This window comes from Trichosurus vulpecula, chromosome 4 (genome assembly GCF_011100635.1).
Source record: "Trichosurus vulpecula isolate mTriVul1 chromosome 4, mTriVul1.pri, whole genome shotgun sequence".
Taxonomy (NCBI): Eukaryota; Metazoa; Chordata; class Mammalia; order Diprotodontia; family Phalangeridae; genus Trichosurus; species Trichosurus vulpecula.
In genome coordinates this window covers 282,363,675-282,380,217 of record NC_050576.1, presented here as the reverse complement: position 1 = coordinate 282,380,217, position 16,543 = coordinate 282,363,675, and the positions used below count along the sequence as shown (strand labels likewise).

At 45.1% G+C, this 16,543-nt stretch overlaps 1 protein-coding gene across 11 annotated transcripts in view; it reads right to left on the bottom strand.

The window, feature by feature from the left end:
- Positions 1–16,543, bottom strand: part of TNS1 (tensin 1) — a 251,546-nt gene that overhangs the window by 8,491 nt on the left and 226,512 nt on the right. For all 11 annotated transcript variants that reach the window (XM_036754950.1, XM_036754952.1, XM_036754951.1 and 8 more), the window contains 8 exons: positions 10,453–11,432; positions 7,545–7,631; positions 5,177–5,308; positions 4,730–4,822; positions 4,137–4,214; positions 1,610–1,678; positions 768–936; positions 223–291 (listed from right to left, as the gene is read on the bottom strand). In XM_036754950.1, the coding sequence (XP_036610845.1) occupies positions 223–291; positions 768–936; positions 1,610–1,678; positions 4,137–4,214; positions 4,730–4,822; positions 5,177–5,308; positions 7,545–7,631; positions 10,453–11,432 (1,677 nt within the window). The remainder of the gene's footprint in view (positions 1–222; positions 292–767; positions 937–1,609; positions 1,679–4,136; positions 4,215–4,729; positions 4,823–5,176; positions 5,309–7,544; positions 7,632–10,452; positions 11,433–16,543) is intronic.

Below are 16,543 nucleotides of genomic sequence, written 5' to 3'. Positions count from 1 at the left end.
GTCTGAGGTAGGATTTGAACTCAGCTCTTTCTGATTCCAGGTCCAACACTCTATCCACCATACTATATAGTGATTGTACCATCTCTATTAATATCAGGCATCTTCATCTGAGGTAAGAATAACTCAATATACAACCACACATACCCACACTTCTCTGATTAACAGCTGAGTGAGTGTGAGGGTGGGGTGGGGGAGGTAAAGAGAGGTCTATGGAAGACTTACTTCCGCTCTTGTGGGTCCAAGTCACAGAAGGTCACAGTGTTGAGGGGATAATGTCGCCTGAAGAATAACCTAAGGCACGAAGGTAGGATAAATTTGAGGGTGTAGATTGTTAGGCCCTTCACCCTATTTTCCAGTCTCTTTTTTGCTGTGTTCTTCTAGAACTATCCCCTGCCTTCCATAACATCTCAAAATGCTCACGTCATGGCAAAGGCAGGAGTACCAGGTCTCTCCCAGTGGGACATGGGTAAATAACTGGGACAAAGAAAGCCACACCAAAGAATCCTTCTCAGAAGCCTGAGGTCAGGGGCTGCGGGATGCAGAGAAGAAAGGGGCAGGGGCTGTGGAGTAGGGAAGATGTTCACCACTGATGGGAAGAAGAACAAATGCCAGAGAGAGATAAAGTGGGAGGTTCACAGGTTGGCCTGGAACATCTTTCTGATACTGTTCACTTCATCTTCCCACTTTCACTCAATAACCCTTCAATAAATGGAAATGTTGGAGGTGGGGAAAACTACAGAGTGGGCTAGGGAGGGGGAATTCCTTACTTCCTCTGGTTGTCTGTCAACGTAATCCCCTGGGCAGAGACCTTGAAGTGGACAATAGTGGCAGCCGGTGTGGGATCTGCAGCCAGTGTCTCAGCTGTGGCTTTAGAAATGGCCTGGGGCCCCGTGAGCGACTCCATGTCAACAGAGTTGACAAAAAGCACATTGCAGGCTGAAAGAAACCCCATCGAGAATGACTGAACAACTTATATAAACGTAATGGACGATTACTGGACTATTAGAAATAACAAATATGAAGAATCTAGAGAGAGACGGGAGGACCTGAATGAACTGATGCAGAGGAGAGTTAAGCAGAACCATGAGAACAATTTATGCAATTACCACAATAAGTTAAGGGAAAATAACACTGAAATGTTAGGTTTCTGATCAATGCAATGACCATTCACAGTTCCAGAGGATATAAGTATGTGGCCTAACCCTTGGAAGAGAGGTGGTTGGCTACAGGAGCAGGAGGAGGCATTTATTTTCAGATATAACCAATGAGTTGGTTAGCATTGCTTAACTGTATTTCTTTGTTACAAAGGAAGGTTGCAAAGGGGAGTCATTTGCAAGTAACAGTGATATTTTTTTAAAAGAACATCAATAAAATATTTTTTTAAAAATAGCTTCCCACCCCTGGAAAGATTTCATTCCAGTCCTGGGGAAGGAACACTTGCCAATGAAAATGTCATTTTCTGATTTGGTAAATAGATATGGGTGGAAGCTACTGATTCAGGAGGGTTGGAACTAGAAATAGATTACAGAAGTGGGACTACAGGCAGGGCAATATGAGGAGAGTAGAGGCAAAGAAGGGTAAGAAGCCCCCACTGTCACTAACCACTCACCTGCCCCCTGTTTCAGTAGATCTGTAGTAGAATTGGCAGATGAACTATCTTTTGTCTCATCTGTTGGATCTGCAAAAACACAGAAAATTATGCAGAGGAACAGATAAGGGACCACAGCCTCAACTGTAACAAATGCTTTCCAAACTATGCCATCTTATTAGCAAGGCTTTGACCTTCTCGAGCTCGGTGTCCCTTGCTGAATTAAAAGAGAATGTTGTCAATTTGTTTAATGTCTAAATTTATTTCATCATTAATGCTACCCGATTATTTTAATAGCAACGTGATTGAATTACTGTTTATAGAGGACAACTCAACAACTGTTGAAATAATGTTTTCCATTCCACAGTATATTATTTAATGAGTATTTAAATCATGTGTGCTATTCGAGTTATATTTGGACTTTCCAACAAGCTGTGCTAATCAACATTAATTAATCAGAAAACAACCATTGGATATATGAAATAAAAAATGGTCAGTGTTGAGTGTAATACTCTAGAATCCCAAGAAGAGATTAAGCACCAGGGTGAGAGACCTGGGCTTCCTCTGATGTTCTTATTAATATGATATAGGAATGGGGAAAAATAATGATGGTTTTGGCCCACTTCCTCTCCTCTCTGCCCCTCCCCTACATCCCTACACATATTGATGTGTAAGTGACGAGCTAGGAAGTAGAACCCTAAGGCTAAAAAAAAGAAACTAGAAAAGTCATCCTGTCCAAACTCCTGCCTCTAGTTAGACACTCATGGCTAGAGATGTCACAGCAAAAAGTACTCTAAAAGGTCAGAGATGACAGAGGAGTCTAAAAAGACTTTCATGAAGCAGGTGAGACTTGAGCTACCAGGACTCAGATCATATCTACCTCAGGTATAACACCAGGGAGATAATAGTGGGGCCTACCACCCTAGTCCTAACCCTTCTCACATCTTATACTTGGATAGCTCCCAGTAGCACAAGTCTGTCTCCTATTTCCATGCCATTTGACATACCACTGCCAAATTAAGGGTCTTATCCTGTTGCTTGTGTAAAGTCAATCCCCTGCTTATGGACTTCCCATAATTCCCAATAGGATCAATTCCAAGTACTGACATCTGGTTTCCAAGGCCTTTCACCATCTGGCCACACTCTAGTTGCCTAACTTTCCTCCCCACTACTCCCCATTATCAATTCTCTACCAGCGATGGCCATTTGCTTTGTCATCTCCTCACCTCTTGGTCTATTGGAATCCCTTAAGGTACCATTGGATTCATATGCCAAGATAAGGTTGGAAAACTGTGACCTTCAAGGGGTTACCATTCCACAGACTAGGCTTTGAGCCTTGACGCTAACAACTGCAACCTGATTTGTCCCAACATAAATATCTCTGGGCTATGGAGAATGAAATGTTCTGAATTTAAAAATAAACGTACTTAGAAAAAGCTATATTTAAAATGGTCTTCCTTGCACCCTTTTCTCCACTCCCAACTCTGTGATGTCATACCCTAGGTGGGTGCCTACCTGGTCTACATCCTGATTCTGCTTCCAGGCCTGGCTCAGAACTGCCTCCTTCATAAAAGTCCTTCCAGACTCTTCTCTCTGCTCTGACCTCCTCTGGTGCTTTACATCTATGTCACACATTTTAGCACATATGGCGCATTGCCTTATATTGGTACGTCATTGTTTCTTGGGCATTAGTCTGGTTTCGCCATTGAGAGTCAGTGAGTCAATATGCGCTCATTAAGCACTTGCTGTGTGCCAGGCACTGTATAAACTACTAGTAAAACAGTCCCTGCCCTCAAAGGGGCTTAGAAGAGGCTAATATTTTACATAGCATGAAGCACAATGCCAGAGATGTGTGACTAACAATAATTCAAGTGGTTACCTACAATTTCCCCAGCCTACTCAGCCCCTGCTAAACTAGAGTTAGTCACCAAACCAGCTGGTAGAAGGAGACCTAATAGCAGGGAAAATAGATTCTAACTCTGCCCAACCTACCTAGGATCCCTTTCCCCACGCCCAGAGTCCAAAAGAAATTGGGCAGTGAGCCTCATCAAAATTGGACACTCGGTAAACTAACCCTCCTTGTCATCATCCAAGTTTTGGATTTCAGGTTACAAGGCCAGGGGAAAATGGAGTGAGATTGCTACAGGTAGATTGTGGTATCTTCTAAGCCATGAACAACAGGCAACAGGAACAGGGAATGGGGGGGTGGGAAAGCTATGGGAGGTAAAAGTTTATGAAATGTGGCTGGGGTCGATGCCCATTTTGTGGACTGACGTTGAACTCCTGGCTCCGCAGTGTTGTTCAACTCTGTCTGGCACAGTGACCACATGAGCTCACAGAGTTGAGCTTTTTAAACAATTTTGCCATTCTGAAATTATTTGGGCATGGAATGGGTGAAGAGGCTTAGGTTTCCCCATGTTGGCAGGGCAGTCTATCTTCCCCAGCCTATCTTGGCCCTGTGTTCTGGAGCAGCTACTGGCACCGATGACTGGATGTTGCGGGAAAACTGGATCAATGTGTGCTCGCTGAGCGAGTCTCTGGCTCCTACCTCGGTTTGGAATGACCAGCTTGCAGGGTAGAGCCAATGGGATGATAGAGTGCTGGTAGACCAGAGCAGAGAGACATCCTGTAGGGACAGAGACAGATCCAGGAAGTAGCATTAGAGGGAGTTGGCTGGCAGGGAAAGGGGAGTCTTACTCAGAAAAAGAATGGTAGGATGCCTTATGTCATCTTTCATCTGAGCTGTGTGTGCGTAACGTCCCCCAAAATGATCAAATCGTGTAGACATCCCTTCTCTTTGCCTCTGGACAGACATATTTTAAACACATCAGGATGGGAAAAATTCATCTTCTTTTTAAAGGATCCCTAAATAAAAACATTAAAGTCCTTCTTGGACACAAACTAAAAATCTTCCTCAATGAAAGTCCTTCCCAACATCTCTAATCCAAACGTAAACCCGTTTCTTATTGAATCCTCTGCCTAAATGGGGTGGCTAAAGAAAAGAGTCATAAGACAGAGGCCATACCTAATTGCACAGGAATGGGCAGAGACTACAACAGGAGAGATTATGGGGCAGATTGCTAAAAGAACTCCCTGGCAGGGTAGGCTCGACCCTGGAGAAAGTTAGTTGGGCAAACTCACCAAAGTTTGGCTCATTCGGACATCCTTTTAGCTTCACCCCTCTGGGGCTAGTCTCAATCAGGAAATGCCTCACAAGCTCATTGGTCATGTCTCCTGGAAGGACAGGACAGAGTTACTGCTTCCTTCCCATGCCCCCCTCCTACTCTCCACTCTGAACCCAAGGCTCTGCCCTTCTGTTCCTCCTCATAATCTTTGCCTCCTTCTGGGATGGAGGGAGGAAGAGGCATGGGTCCTACTTGGAGGTAATGTGGGTGGAGAGGGAGTAGGTCTTAGAAGACCTGTCCAGACTTAGAAGACACTCCATTTGGCCCCACCAGTCACCCAGCAAGTCCTTCCCCAAGTCAGGGACAGAGAGAATCTGGTAAATCTCACCTCTCTTGCCTTACCTCTAACCACCATCTCCCTCCTCATCCCAGTGGTACAATTCTCAGAGAAAACAATCATTACCTTTCTTACTCTGCTGAAGGATTGTGGGAGGAGGAGATGCCACTTTCATGGCCAAGCCATAAGCTCCCCGAAAGGAGTGGCTATCCCGAATGATGAAGGCTCCTGGCTCCCGGTCCTTAAGTAATGTGATGGCTGTAATGGGTGGAGGAGAAGAGGAAAGGGGAAAAGGAAATAATAATTTAGTGATTTGATCCCTTCGACCCACTAAGACAAGACCCTCCAAAAATCCTCAATTATGTTTCCTCTCCATTCTCTTCCTTTTCTTCTCCTTCCATTCCCCTTCCCTTCCCTTCCCTGCAGGACAATGCTCTTTCTTTGCTATAAGAGGGTAAAGAAGCTGGAAATCAGGATGCCTGGATTCTCCCAGTCTGTCACTGACATTCCAAAGGGAGTTTCATTCGAGCCATTCCCCAGCCCCTGAGCAGTGTAGATCCATTCCCTCTTCACACCAGGTCTTGCCCGTTTGTCGTTTAAAGTTTTCACAACCTGGCCCCTTCCTATCTTTCCAGTTTTTTTACCTAATTACTTCCCTCCACACTAAGCAGTTCCCCTGTGCTGGTTTACTTACTATCACCTGCACACAATTCTCCATCTCCTGTGTTCCTCTCTTTTTACTGGCTCTTTCCTGTGCCTAGAATACTCTGCCTTCTCATTTCTACCTCTAAGATTCCATTGGTCAGCCAGTCAACTAGCATTTACAAAGCTCCTACTATGTGCTAAGTGTAAGGATATGAAGAAAGGCAAAAGACAATCCCTGCCCTCAAGGAGCTCACAGTCCAAAGGAGGAGACAACATACAAACAGCTGCGTACAAACAAGACATAGACAAGATAAATTGGAGATAACAGACAACAAGAAGGCAAGAGCGTTAGGAAAATCGGGAAAGGCTTCTTCCAGCAGGTGGGATCTTAAGTGAGACTTGAGGGAAGCCAGCAGGCAGAGATAAGGAGGGAAAGAGTTCCATGCATGATAACAGCCAATGAAAATGCTTAGAGTCAGGAGATGGGGGGGGGTCATGTTCGAGGTACAAACAGCAAGAAGACCAGTGTCACTGGATGGAAGAGTACTGGGAGTTGAGGTGTAAGAAGACTGGAAAGGCAGGAAAAGGCTAAATTATGGCGGACTTTATAGGCCAAACAGAAGATTTTGCTTTTGGTCCAGGAGGTAATAGGGATCCCTGGCTTCCTTTCAAACAGCTCAATTAGTACTTCCTTTCCTCCTAAAGCTACCTTCCATCTTCTCTGTATGTGCCTTTTATATGGTCCTCTTCAACAATGAAGGACAAACACAACCTGTGAGTAGCCTCTCACCCCCCTCTCCTCTCCTTTCCTCTTTTCTCCCCTCCCCTCCCCTCTCCTCCTGCCTCCTCTCCTCTCTTCTCCTCTGCTCTCCTCTACTCTCCTCACCTGAGGGTGCTTTGCTCAAAGGAAGGTACATTTCTATGGCAGAAGGCTGCCTCCTTAACTTCGAATTTACTAGCTAGATTTCTTTCTCAAAAACCAAGCCTTAAACCCAGCTCACTCTGGAGCTCATAGATTGGACAGTAAGTCCCTACCCTCCTAGCACAAAGTGACTAAATACTAAATAGTAACTGTTCTCTTTTGGGCTGGAACCCTGACAGTCTTCCACTCCCAGTTTGAAGGATTTGGGAGTTTTTCTGAGTTTTTTATTAAAGGGGCCATCTCTTGATTAACTTCTTAAAGAGGCCTATTCCCCGAATGGGCATTACCTCACTCAAAATGAGAACCTGAAAAGACCTTAGTCTGGAAGGGCCAGGGTCTCCTAATGCATCCTGGGCCATCTCCAGTCATCCTGGTAAATATCAGGCCACTAGACCCAGATGGCTCTGGAGGAGAAAGTGAGGCTGGTGACCTTGCACAGCCCTGCCTCACTCAAATCAGTCAACTGCAGTCATGTCATCATTTCCCTGACGCCATGGTCCTCTTTGAGAACAAAGGACAAACACATGTGCCTTTTATGTAGTTACTCACTGACATGCCCCTCCCATTAGAACGTAAGCTTCTTGAAGGCAAGGACTGTTTCTTCTTTTTGTTTCTATCCTGAGGGCTTAACACAGTGCCTGGCACATGTTGAGCACTTAATGAATGCTCATTGGCTGAGTCACAGGAGGAGATCCTCTAGCCACCTGTTCCAGTGTCTTAGCACCACTGTCAATGAGTTCCTATCAAGGTCAAACTTCAAACTCAGCTTCCTCCCTGAGGCCCATGATGATTTTAAGGATCTATGGCCATGTGTCTGTCTTGCTTCTTTAGGAAGAGGTGCAGGAGAAGGTTCTGAAACAATCATCTCTATGGATAGAAAGTTTACATGGAACGTCCTCCTCCATGGTCCATTTCACCTGGACTCACCCTGCTCCCTGGAGATCTCAGGTTTGTACCAATATTTGGATGTGTCCTGGACAAACTTAACATTAGCCCGGATCTCGGGACTGTTGTCTGTAGAAAGGAAAGAGAGAAAAGGAGTGTTGAGCATTAAATGCCATCGTCATGGCACTGGATGGCCCTTCTATGAGGCCATTTAATCCATCCCCCTGCCTCTGAGCAGGAGTTCTGCCTAAACCACCTCTGATACATAAAATTCTTTCCTATTTGAAAAGCCCTCCTCAGAAGTTACACACCCTTCTCTCAAAATTCTTCCTTGAAAACTAAATTCTCTTCAAAGCAGCTTTATCACTCTGACCTCTGTTAAGTTTAAAGGTCATTCCTGAACCCTTTCCTCAGATTTTTCTTCTTCCAAATAAATCAACCCAGCTCCCCTCCCTCATTCATCAAATGTCATTATTTTTCCAATCTTTCTCATCATGACCAATTCACATAGCCTTAAAAATGAGACCAAAAACCACAAAGCCTCCCCAAAATGCTTTATCTACCTACCTGCTCCTTCCTCCTTCCCCAACCCAAGGACACCCTGCCAGAGGCCCAATGAATGGAAATCATTATGGCATATCACCTTAAGAACAAAGATCACTATTGGACCTGGGCAAATGAATGAGTGACTAAGTTGGCATTTGGAGGAAATCAACTGGGAATGGGGCATGTTGTATCATGTGTCACACCCCCAGGCAGCTATCCAGAGGTGCCCTATGTGTCCATCATATAATTTTTCTTGGAAAGTCAGAGCTAAAAGGGACATTAGCACTCATCTAGGCCAATTCCTTTATTTTTAAGACAAAAGAAAGTGAGAGCCAGAGATAGGAAGGGATTTTCACCTGGTCACATGAGCAGTAAGAGAGAGGGAGAACTAGAATTCAGGTCTCCCAATTCCCAATCCAACATTTGTTCAACTATACCAGGGACCTCCAAGGTCCCTTCCAACCAACTCTAACCTTCTGTTGAGGTTATATAAGGTTTATATGTGTGTATATACATCCATATCTATATACATACACATATACAGATATATATGTGTATATCTGTATATGGGTGTAGACATATGTTATATATATATATATATATATATTATTGAGATCAAACTTCAAACCCAACTTCCTCCAAGAGACCTATATTAAAATGTGTGTGTGTGTGTGTGTGTGTAGAGAGAAAGACTGGGGAGCAGGTAGGCATATAGGTATATGTATTGGGATATATTACTTGAAATATTATATATGTGTGTATATATATATATGCCCACTTTCTCCCTACTCCTCCCATACATACATATACATAGGCATATACATATGCCTGTGAAAGGCATTTACTTCTTTAAAGAGAGATTCCAGTGACCATTCCTTAACAATCACCTCTGTAAATATTACAAATAGATATAGATACATGTGTATATACACATATACCTGTTTGCTCCCTTCTCATTGCATACACACACACACACACACACACACACGGATAGATGCATGTGTATATTGTATGTGTATAGATGTATATGTATATGTAATTACATAAGGGGCAACTAGGAGATACAGTGAACAGAGTGCTGAACCTGGACTTAGAAATGAATTCAAATCTGGTCTCTGACACTTGCTAGCCTGTGTGATCCTGAAAATGGGGATAATAGTAACACTTGCCTGCCAGGGTTGTTTGTAAACTTTAAGGCATTACATAAATGCTAACTGTTGTTACTATCATTACTAAATCATTCTTCCCCCTTGCATACCCTGATCTCAGGGTTCTTGGGAACCCACCAGACTAAGGAAGATATCTTTCCACTTCTACCATCTTTCAGAGAGAGGTCACAGTATCAGAAGACACCCATGCTTGGAATCCTGTTAGGCTGTCAGGGTTCAAGATGGTTCACATCATGAGCCTTCATCCTGGAAGGCCAACCAATCTCGGTTCCTGCTATAATTCAAGCCTCTTGTTCTGAGAGAGCAGAAATAGGCTCCTCAGATCTGTATTTTTGACCTACTTTTCAAAGGGAGATGGGGAAATGTCCATTTTCCTTCCCTGACAGCTAGTCACTGAAAAAGACCCCTGGGATTCAGAGTATCAGAAGACCAGGAGCGTCTGGAAATGTTCTAAGCCACCCTTCTCACTGCTTTGAAGCCCCCAAACACCCACTGCTGTGGCTTCTATCTAATGAGCTGCCAGGAGAGACCACAACTGCATCTGCCTTCCTGTGTTGACTCCAATGGCTATTTTAAGCAGGGAAGACAGTGGGAAACAGGAAGTGTACTGACCCCCAGAAACTTCACATACCCCTAAGGAGAGAGAAGGACTGGGAACCAAATGTCATTCCTGGGAGGGCAATGAACAACAGAGCCGTTAGAGTGACTGCTGGTGATTCAGCCCAGATAGGAGGGAAAGGCAGGGACTGGAAGGCCTAGGTCCAGGTATCCATACAGTGGGTTCTAAGGGTGGCTATTGGGTTCTAGACCTACACAGGTCTGGATTACTGAGTTTAGAAGGCATCTTCTTAGGAGGATGGAGGCTATTACTTGCAAAAAGCATTAAATCTCAACAATCAAAATATTATGGTTGTCATAATAATACCTCATACTTAAAATAGTACTTCTAGTTTCAAAATCCTTCCCACGTCCAGTAGCTCAACAATTCTATGAGGTAAGGAAGAAAGGTAATATTCTCTTCGTTGTACAGATTATGATACCAAGGCCTAGAAAAGTTAGGTAACTTTCTCAAGCTCACATAGAAAGTCAGAGCCAAAGTCAAGACTTGAATATAGGTCTCTAGATGGCTAGTTCTGGTCACTTTCAAACTATGACAGTTTGGAAGCAGAAATTCAGAGGTGAAGGACAGAGCAGATACACTTAGGGTGTCTGAGCTCAGGGTTAAGGGTACCCACCTGGCATGGAGAGCTTGGAAAAGTCAGGAAGGGTGTGAGAGAAGGAGACCATGCTGCCACCACTGGGACTGGACATGCCGCTGGACACAGGGGATGAGGACACTTTTCCATTGACGGTGGCATAATTGGGGAGGCTGCCTGCCCGATCTCCCGCGGACATTCTCCGCTTCTCAGGCAAAGCAGGTGTAGGGCTCCCTTGCCGGAAAGCTGCAGAATCAGGGGAGGAGGACGTTGGGCTGCTCATACCAGGATAGTAGGCTGGAGAGACTGGAAAGGAAGGTGTGGAGGGAGCTTGGTAGCCTGAAGCACTGCTTTGCCGAGACAGAGTAGGCCTCCTGTCCTCGGGGGTGGAATAACCACCATAGGCTGCATGCCTGTCCATGCTAGGGCTGCCTGGGACCACTGGCCCAGCCCCTCCTAGGCCTGCCACATGGCGGCTCAGGCTGGGACTTCCTGGAGTGGTGACTGAATTGCTGTGGACAGTGCCAGTGGAGTGCCGGCCCAGGCTGGGACTTCCTGGGGAGGCAGCCACACTGCTCTGGGGGCTGGTGATGGCATTGCCATGGAGGCCAGCCACTGTATTACCAAGGGGACCTGAGACCTGGCGGCGGCTCAGACCAGGACTACCAAGTGAAGAGGTCGCCATGCCAGGATTCACTGCTCGCCGACCAAAGCCTGGGCTAGGAGGAGTGTTGGTCCCCACCGTCCGGTGGAGAGTCTGAGGGCTCCCAGGCAGAGTATGGACACCAGCCACGGTGAACTGAGACTGAGGGCGGCTGTCTGGAGAAAAGTAGTCAGGGCTCCGGTGACCACTTGTGACAGCTGGTAGGGTCGGGGAGGTGTTCTGGTAACTACTCTGGGCAGAAGAAGAAGGTTGCCCTAGGCTGCCAGAGTGGAAGCTAGCATCTGACACAGGTTGGGTGGGTGTCCTGGGGCCTAGGCCGCTGCTTTCTGCTGATGGGAAACTCCCCACAGATGTGCTAAAGAGAAAAGAAAGAATAAAGTATAACAGTCAATCATATGTAATGAGTTTACTATGAATAAGTTTATATGCCTTGCTGTGTAAGACACTCAGCTTCAGTCCCCAGTCGCTACCTATTGGCCAAGACTGAGAAGTGTCTTCCAACCAAGTGAAACTGATTCTGGTTTCTACCTTTGGATAGCATGGAATAGGTCAGATCCCTGCACCCCTTTCCCACTAGAAAGACCATGGTCATGTTCCAGCTTCTCCGGGTGATGAAGTTGATAACATAGGTATGTCCTGTTAGCACTGGAAAGGGCCTTGGAAATCATCTCATTTCCCTAGAAGAAATTTGGGGCTCAGAGTAATGAAAAATTTGGCCCAAGGTCATGCATCTAGTTACCTGGAAAGAGAATTTGCTCTGAGTCAGCTGAGTCCTAGTCAGATGCTATTAACCTCTATCTGGCAATGGAATTTAAACCCTTTTCTTAGTTCAGAAGAACTGGAGAATAACAGATGGGTCATGTCATAGATAAGGGGGTCTTCACTGGGAGTCACATCTAGGGAGAAAGGTCTTCACTGAACCTAACATAGCCTAGCATAGCCAAACTTCTATGTCACAGACTAGGGTCAAGACCAAGTACCATAACTTTTTGTCTATAACAAGTACTTTGGACGATAAGGAAAAAAATCATGTTGCTATGAGGTGAGAGAAGAGAGGAGTTGGTAATGGTCCAAATCAATGGCAGTAACTGATGGAATAGAGTGAGGATAATGCATAGTTATCATGCTAATGTCACCTTAGAAAGTGAAACTATGTGAAAGAAAGCTGTCATGGCATAGCATGCCATGCCTATGTTATCAACTTCATTTCACATCTGGAGAAGCTGGACCATGACTATGATCCCCCCAATAAGAAAGAGATACATGGGTCCTGACACATTCCATTATATCCAAAGGTAGAAACCAGAATCTGTTGTGAATGAATGAATGAATGAATGAAAAAGCATTTATCAAGCACTTGTAAGCTAAGTACTAGACACACACACACACACACAAATTGAACCAATCCTGGTCTTTGAGGAGCTTATATTCAAATAGAGGAAAGAATACAGATTTGGGAGTGGTGACCAGGGATGGATATCGGGATGATAACTGGAGCCTAGGAGAGAAGACTGGCCATACCCTTTCCAGGAGCAATGGCAGTTAGTAATTTGATTGTGGTTCCAGAAATCAGACCAATATTTATTATTTCACTGAACACCACAGAATTAGAGGATCAGGGGATTTCAAGTTGAAATGAATCTTGGTTCTTGGTTTTTCCAACCATCCCATTTTCTCTCAACTGAATTTCCTGATCTGTAAAATGGGTTGCTGTAAGAATCAAATAAGAGGATGTTTTATGCGAAATGCTTTGCAAACTTTAACGCATATTATATCCACCCAAGCTCTTTCTCCCTCTGTGTTGACTTTTGTGCTTTGAACCTGTATTAGTGGCCCTTCCCTGAGCTTTCTCCCTAGATCTTTGGATTTAGTAGCCAGTGAAAGCTGGTTCAACCTAGCATGGCATTCTGGCTATATGCTTAGATTGTGACTTGGGTTATCCCTCTCCCCAAGAGGATTCTCTCCCTAAGTTCTTATCGATTACCCTTAAATACTAGCACCTGTCACTCCCATTCAAATCATGTACAATCATCTAAAGTTTTTTTTAAAGCAGCAACCATTGGGGTACTAAAGCCTGAAGAAACGGGCTATAAATGGGATGTGTACCATGTGAGGTTAAGGAAAGTGTTGGGAGCTACCTATGGGAGGGGAAGTCATTACATAAGAGAGGCATGCCATAGGCAGGAAGTTACAGGACACATAATTTCAAGCCAGGAGGAGGCCCTCATCTCTGGCTCCCACCACAGGCAATGTTTGGCCAGGGCGGATTCCCCGAGGCATGACTTTATTCATTACACATGGCTTTCAGCTTCATCCAGAGGTCAAGCTGGTCCATGCCAGAAGCCAAGGATTCTCAGCCAGGTTGAGATATTTCATCAAGGCAGGAGCAAGTGAGTGAGGGTAAGAAGAGAGCTCTGAACGATTTATCCCACTTAGCCCAGGGCAACCTGCCTGGTCAGACCCAGAATCATAAAATGTTTGAGCTGGAAGGGACCTTGGAGATCATCTATCTAGTTTAATGTTTTTCTTTTACAGATGAAGAGAGACTTTGGACTTGCCTGAAGTCACATGACCAATCAATGGTTTCTGACCCTAAATCCTATGCTTTCTCCAACCCATTATATGCTTCTAGCTTGGTCTAAAGTTCGGAGTTCTGACTCAGGATGCTACTGCCCTGAAAGCACTGGAATATGAGGAATGGGGGTCGGATGGAGACACTTTCTTGGGAAGGTGAAAACAGGAGGAAAGGACTTGATGGTCTCAACTCCAAACCTATGATCTTAAGAAAAAGTGAGAAAAATAGCTGGGATGCATTAGTCAGAAGGAGATAAGACTGAGTAGAGTCCTTAAAAAGACAGCCCTCGTTTGGTCCCTGGATGGTTAGTATATAAAGAATAGTGACAAGCTCTTCAGTTCACTAGAGTAGGAAGAATTTACGTGAGTTACAATGCAGAACTTCCCTACCAACGGTGATTAGTCAGCTAGCCAATAACGAAAGAGCTATTAAAGCCAATTCCTGGAGGACTTTGATGCAGTGGGAAACACTCATCTCTGCCTAGGATGCTTTGCTGGGAATGGGAGGGACCAGGCTGCTTGGAATTCTGAGGTCTATGCAATGGAAGAAGAATAGACCCAAGCTCTCCCCTTAAGAAGCTGGTGGTCTGAAAGAGACAGAGATGGAACCCAAACCTTTCCCTCAAGGAACTCCTGATCTGGCTAGTACTTGCACATGGAGACCTACAGAGTTTACAGGATAAAGTGGAGGGTATAGTCAATCAGGGCTAGAAGTTCAGAGGAGGAAAAGATCTCTGTGGGGCTGCGGGCAGTGGAGAAGACTTTCAGCAGGACATGGGGCTTGAGCTGGGCTTTGGAGGGGAGAGAGAGCTGCTATCAAGCATGTGAAAGGTTGTTATGTAGGAGAGGGAGGATACTTGTTTTCCTGGGTTGTGTAAGACTGACTCAGGAGCAACAGCAGGGAGAGGATGAGGAGGGGGAGTTTGCAAGAGGCAGGTTTCACCTTGATATAAGGAATAACTTCCTACTGGATTGACTAACTAGCATTAAGTTTGAGGAACTGGTGATACAAAGAAAAAATGGAACCATCGCTACCCTCAAGGAGTTTACATTCTATAAATGTAATGTAACACAATGTAATAAGGAGCCCACTATGTAATCTCACCTAACAGGGAGAGTTGTCCAAAAGTAGAAAGCTTGCCTCAAAAGGATGGGAGGCAGACACCTGTCACTGAAAATCTTCAAAGCAAGGATGGATGAACACTTGCCAAGGGTGTGGTTGAGCTGGGTACAGTTTGAATTAGATGACCTCTGAAATCCCTTCCATCTCTGAGATTCTGTGATTCTGTAACCTCTGAAAGGTCTGCCCAAGGCTGGTGTTTCCAGAGTTCCTCGAATCCTCAGACTAATTGCATCTGATCACCCTGGATGGGGCCCAAAGAGGTCTGTTCTTACTGACTCTGTCTGTCTCTCCCCTAGCCCTACCCATCTGAGAAAGAGCTACCAGAAAGGAGAAAGAGCCAAAGACAGTGAGGGCTGGGCTGGGCTGGGCTGGGCTGGCCTGGCCTGGCCTGGAGGACACTCTTCAGGAAGGAAGTGCTACAACTCCCATGCTCTGAAGTGATCCCTGCCCCCCCTACCCCCTACCCCTCACCCAAGGAATTTCCCTTTGGCCAGAGGAAAACACAGAGAAGGAGGTGGCTGGAGCCCTTGTCCCAGATTCAGAATGGAGCCCCTAGAGGTTTGAGGGGTGGAGTAGGGTAGGTGTGGGAGGGAGTTCAAGAGCATTAGTGATTCAGTGACAGAATTATTCATTTATACAGGATCCCAGCCAGGAATTAACCTTGTACAGACTTCTCAGCCTAGTATAAAAAGGCCCTTCACAGTGTGTCCCCAACCTTCCTTCCCCATCTTATCATATCCCACACTCCAAGTCAACCACACTCATACTTAATGCATTCTTAACCCTATTGAACCTATTGCCCATGGGGGAATGCCTTCTCCCCCACTTTCTTTCTAACAATCCAAAGCCTACCCTTCCTCCAGTGCCCAGATCTAACTGAGGCAGTTTGGTGTAGTAGGAAAGCTACAGGGTCTGGAATCAGAGGTCCTGGGTTCAGATCCCAACTCTACTATTTCCTATCTGTATGACCTTGGGCAAGTCATTAACCACTGGGTTACCCCTTCTGTAAAATTAGGGGGTTGAACTAGATGTCCTCGAAGGTCCCTTCCAGCTCTGAATCTTTGATTAACGATTAAGTCTCTCTTCCTGCATGAAATATTGTCTAACCACAGCACAATAGAAGGGATGTAACCCAGACTAGGGGAAGGTAAAAGGAGTCAGCCATGTAGAAGGCAAATGGGAGAAGTAGGTGTACAGTGGGGAACAATGGGTGATAGCTTCTATAGTACAACTTTTCATAAATGTATGAATTTTTAATGCCCAAAAAATCTACCCTCTATAGTTATATTAAGTCAGATCAGGAGAGGAGACATGGCTTAGTGGACAGAGGGCTGACCTAGGCATCCAGAAAGACCTGGGTTCAAGTCTTGGATCTCTTAATACTAGCTGTATGCTTGAGGACCCCGGACATAACTTCTCAGTCCCCCAGGCCACTCTCTGAATAAATTGCAGAGAAATTGATGACCTGTACTCGTGGGAGGGAGGTTTCACAACTGGGATTCCCCACATTGATGAAATTCCAGGTCAAGACCAAAAAAGGGAAAAGAAAAAGTCAATTCATATGTGTTACTGTAAAGTCACCAAACCTCCACTGCAAAATAACACACAAGGGATACAATTTCTCAACCTTCTCTAGATACACAAAAGGCTATTCGGTGCTTTATTATTTATGTTATTCATCTAGGATGGGGATGGGGATGGTGACTTCATTAGTATTGGGAGACACCTCCCAAATGAGGAAACCCTCTACCAATGCATATCACCACTTT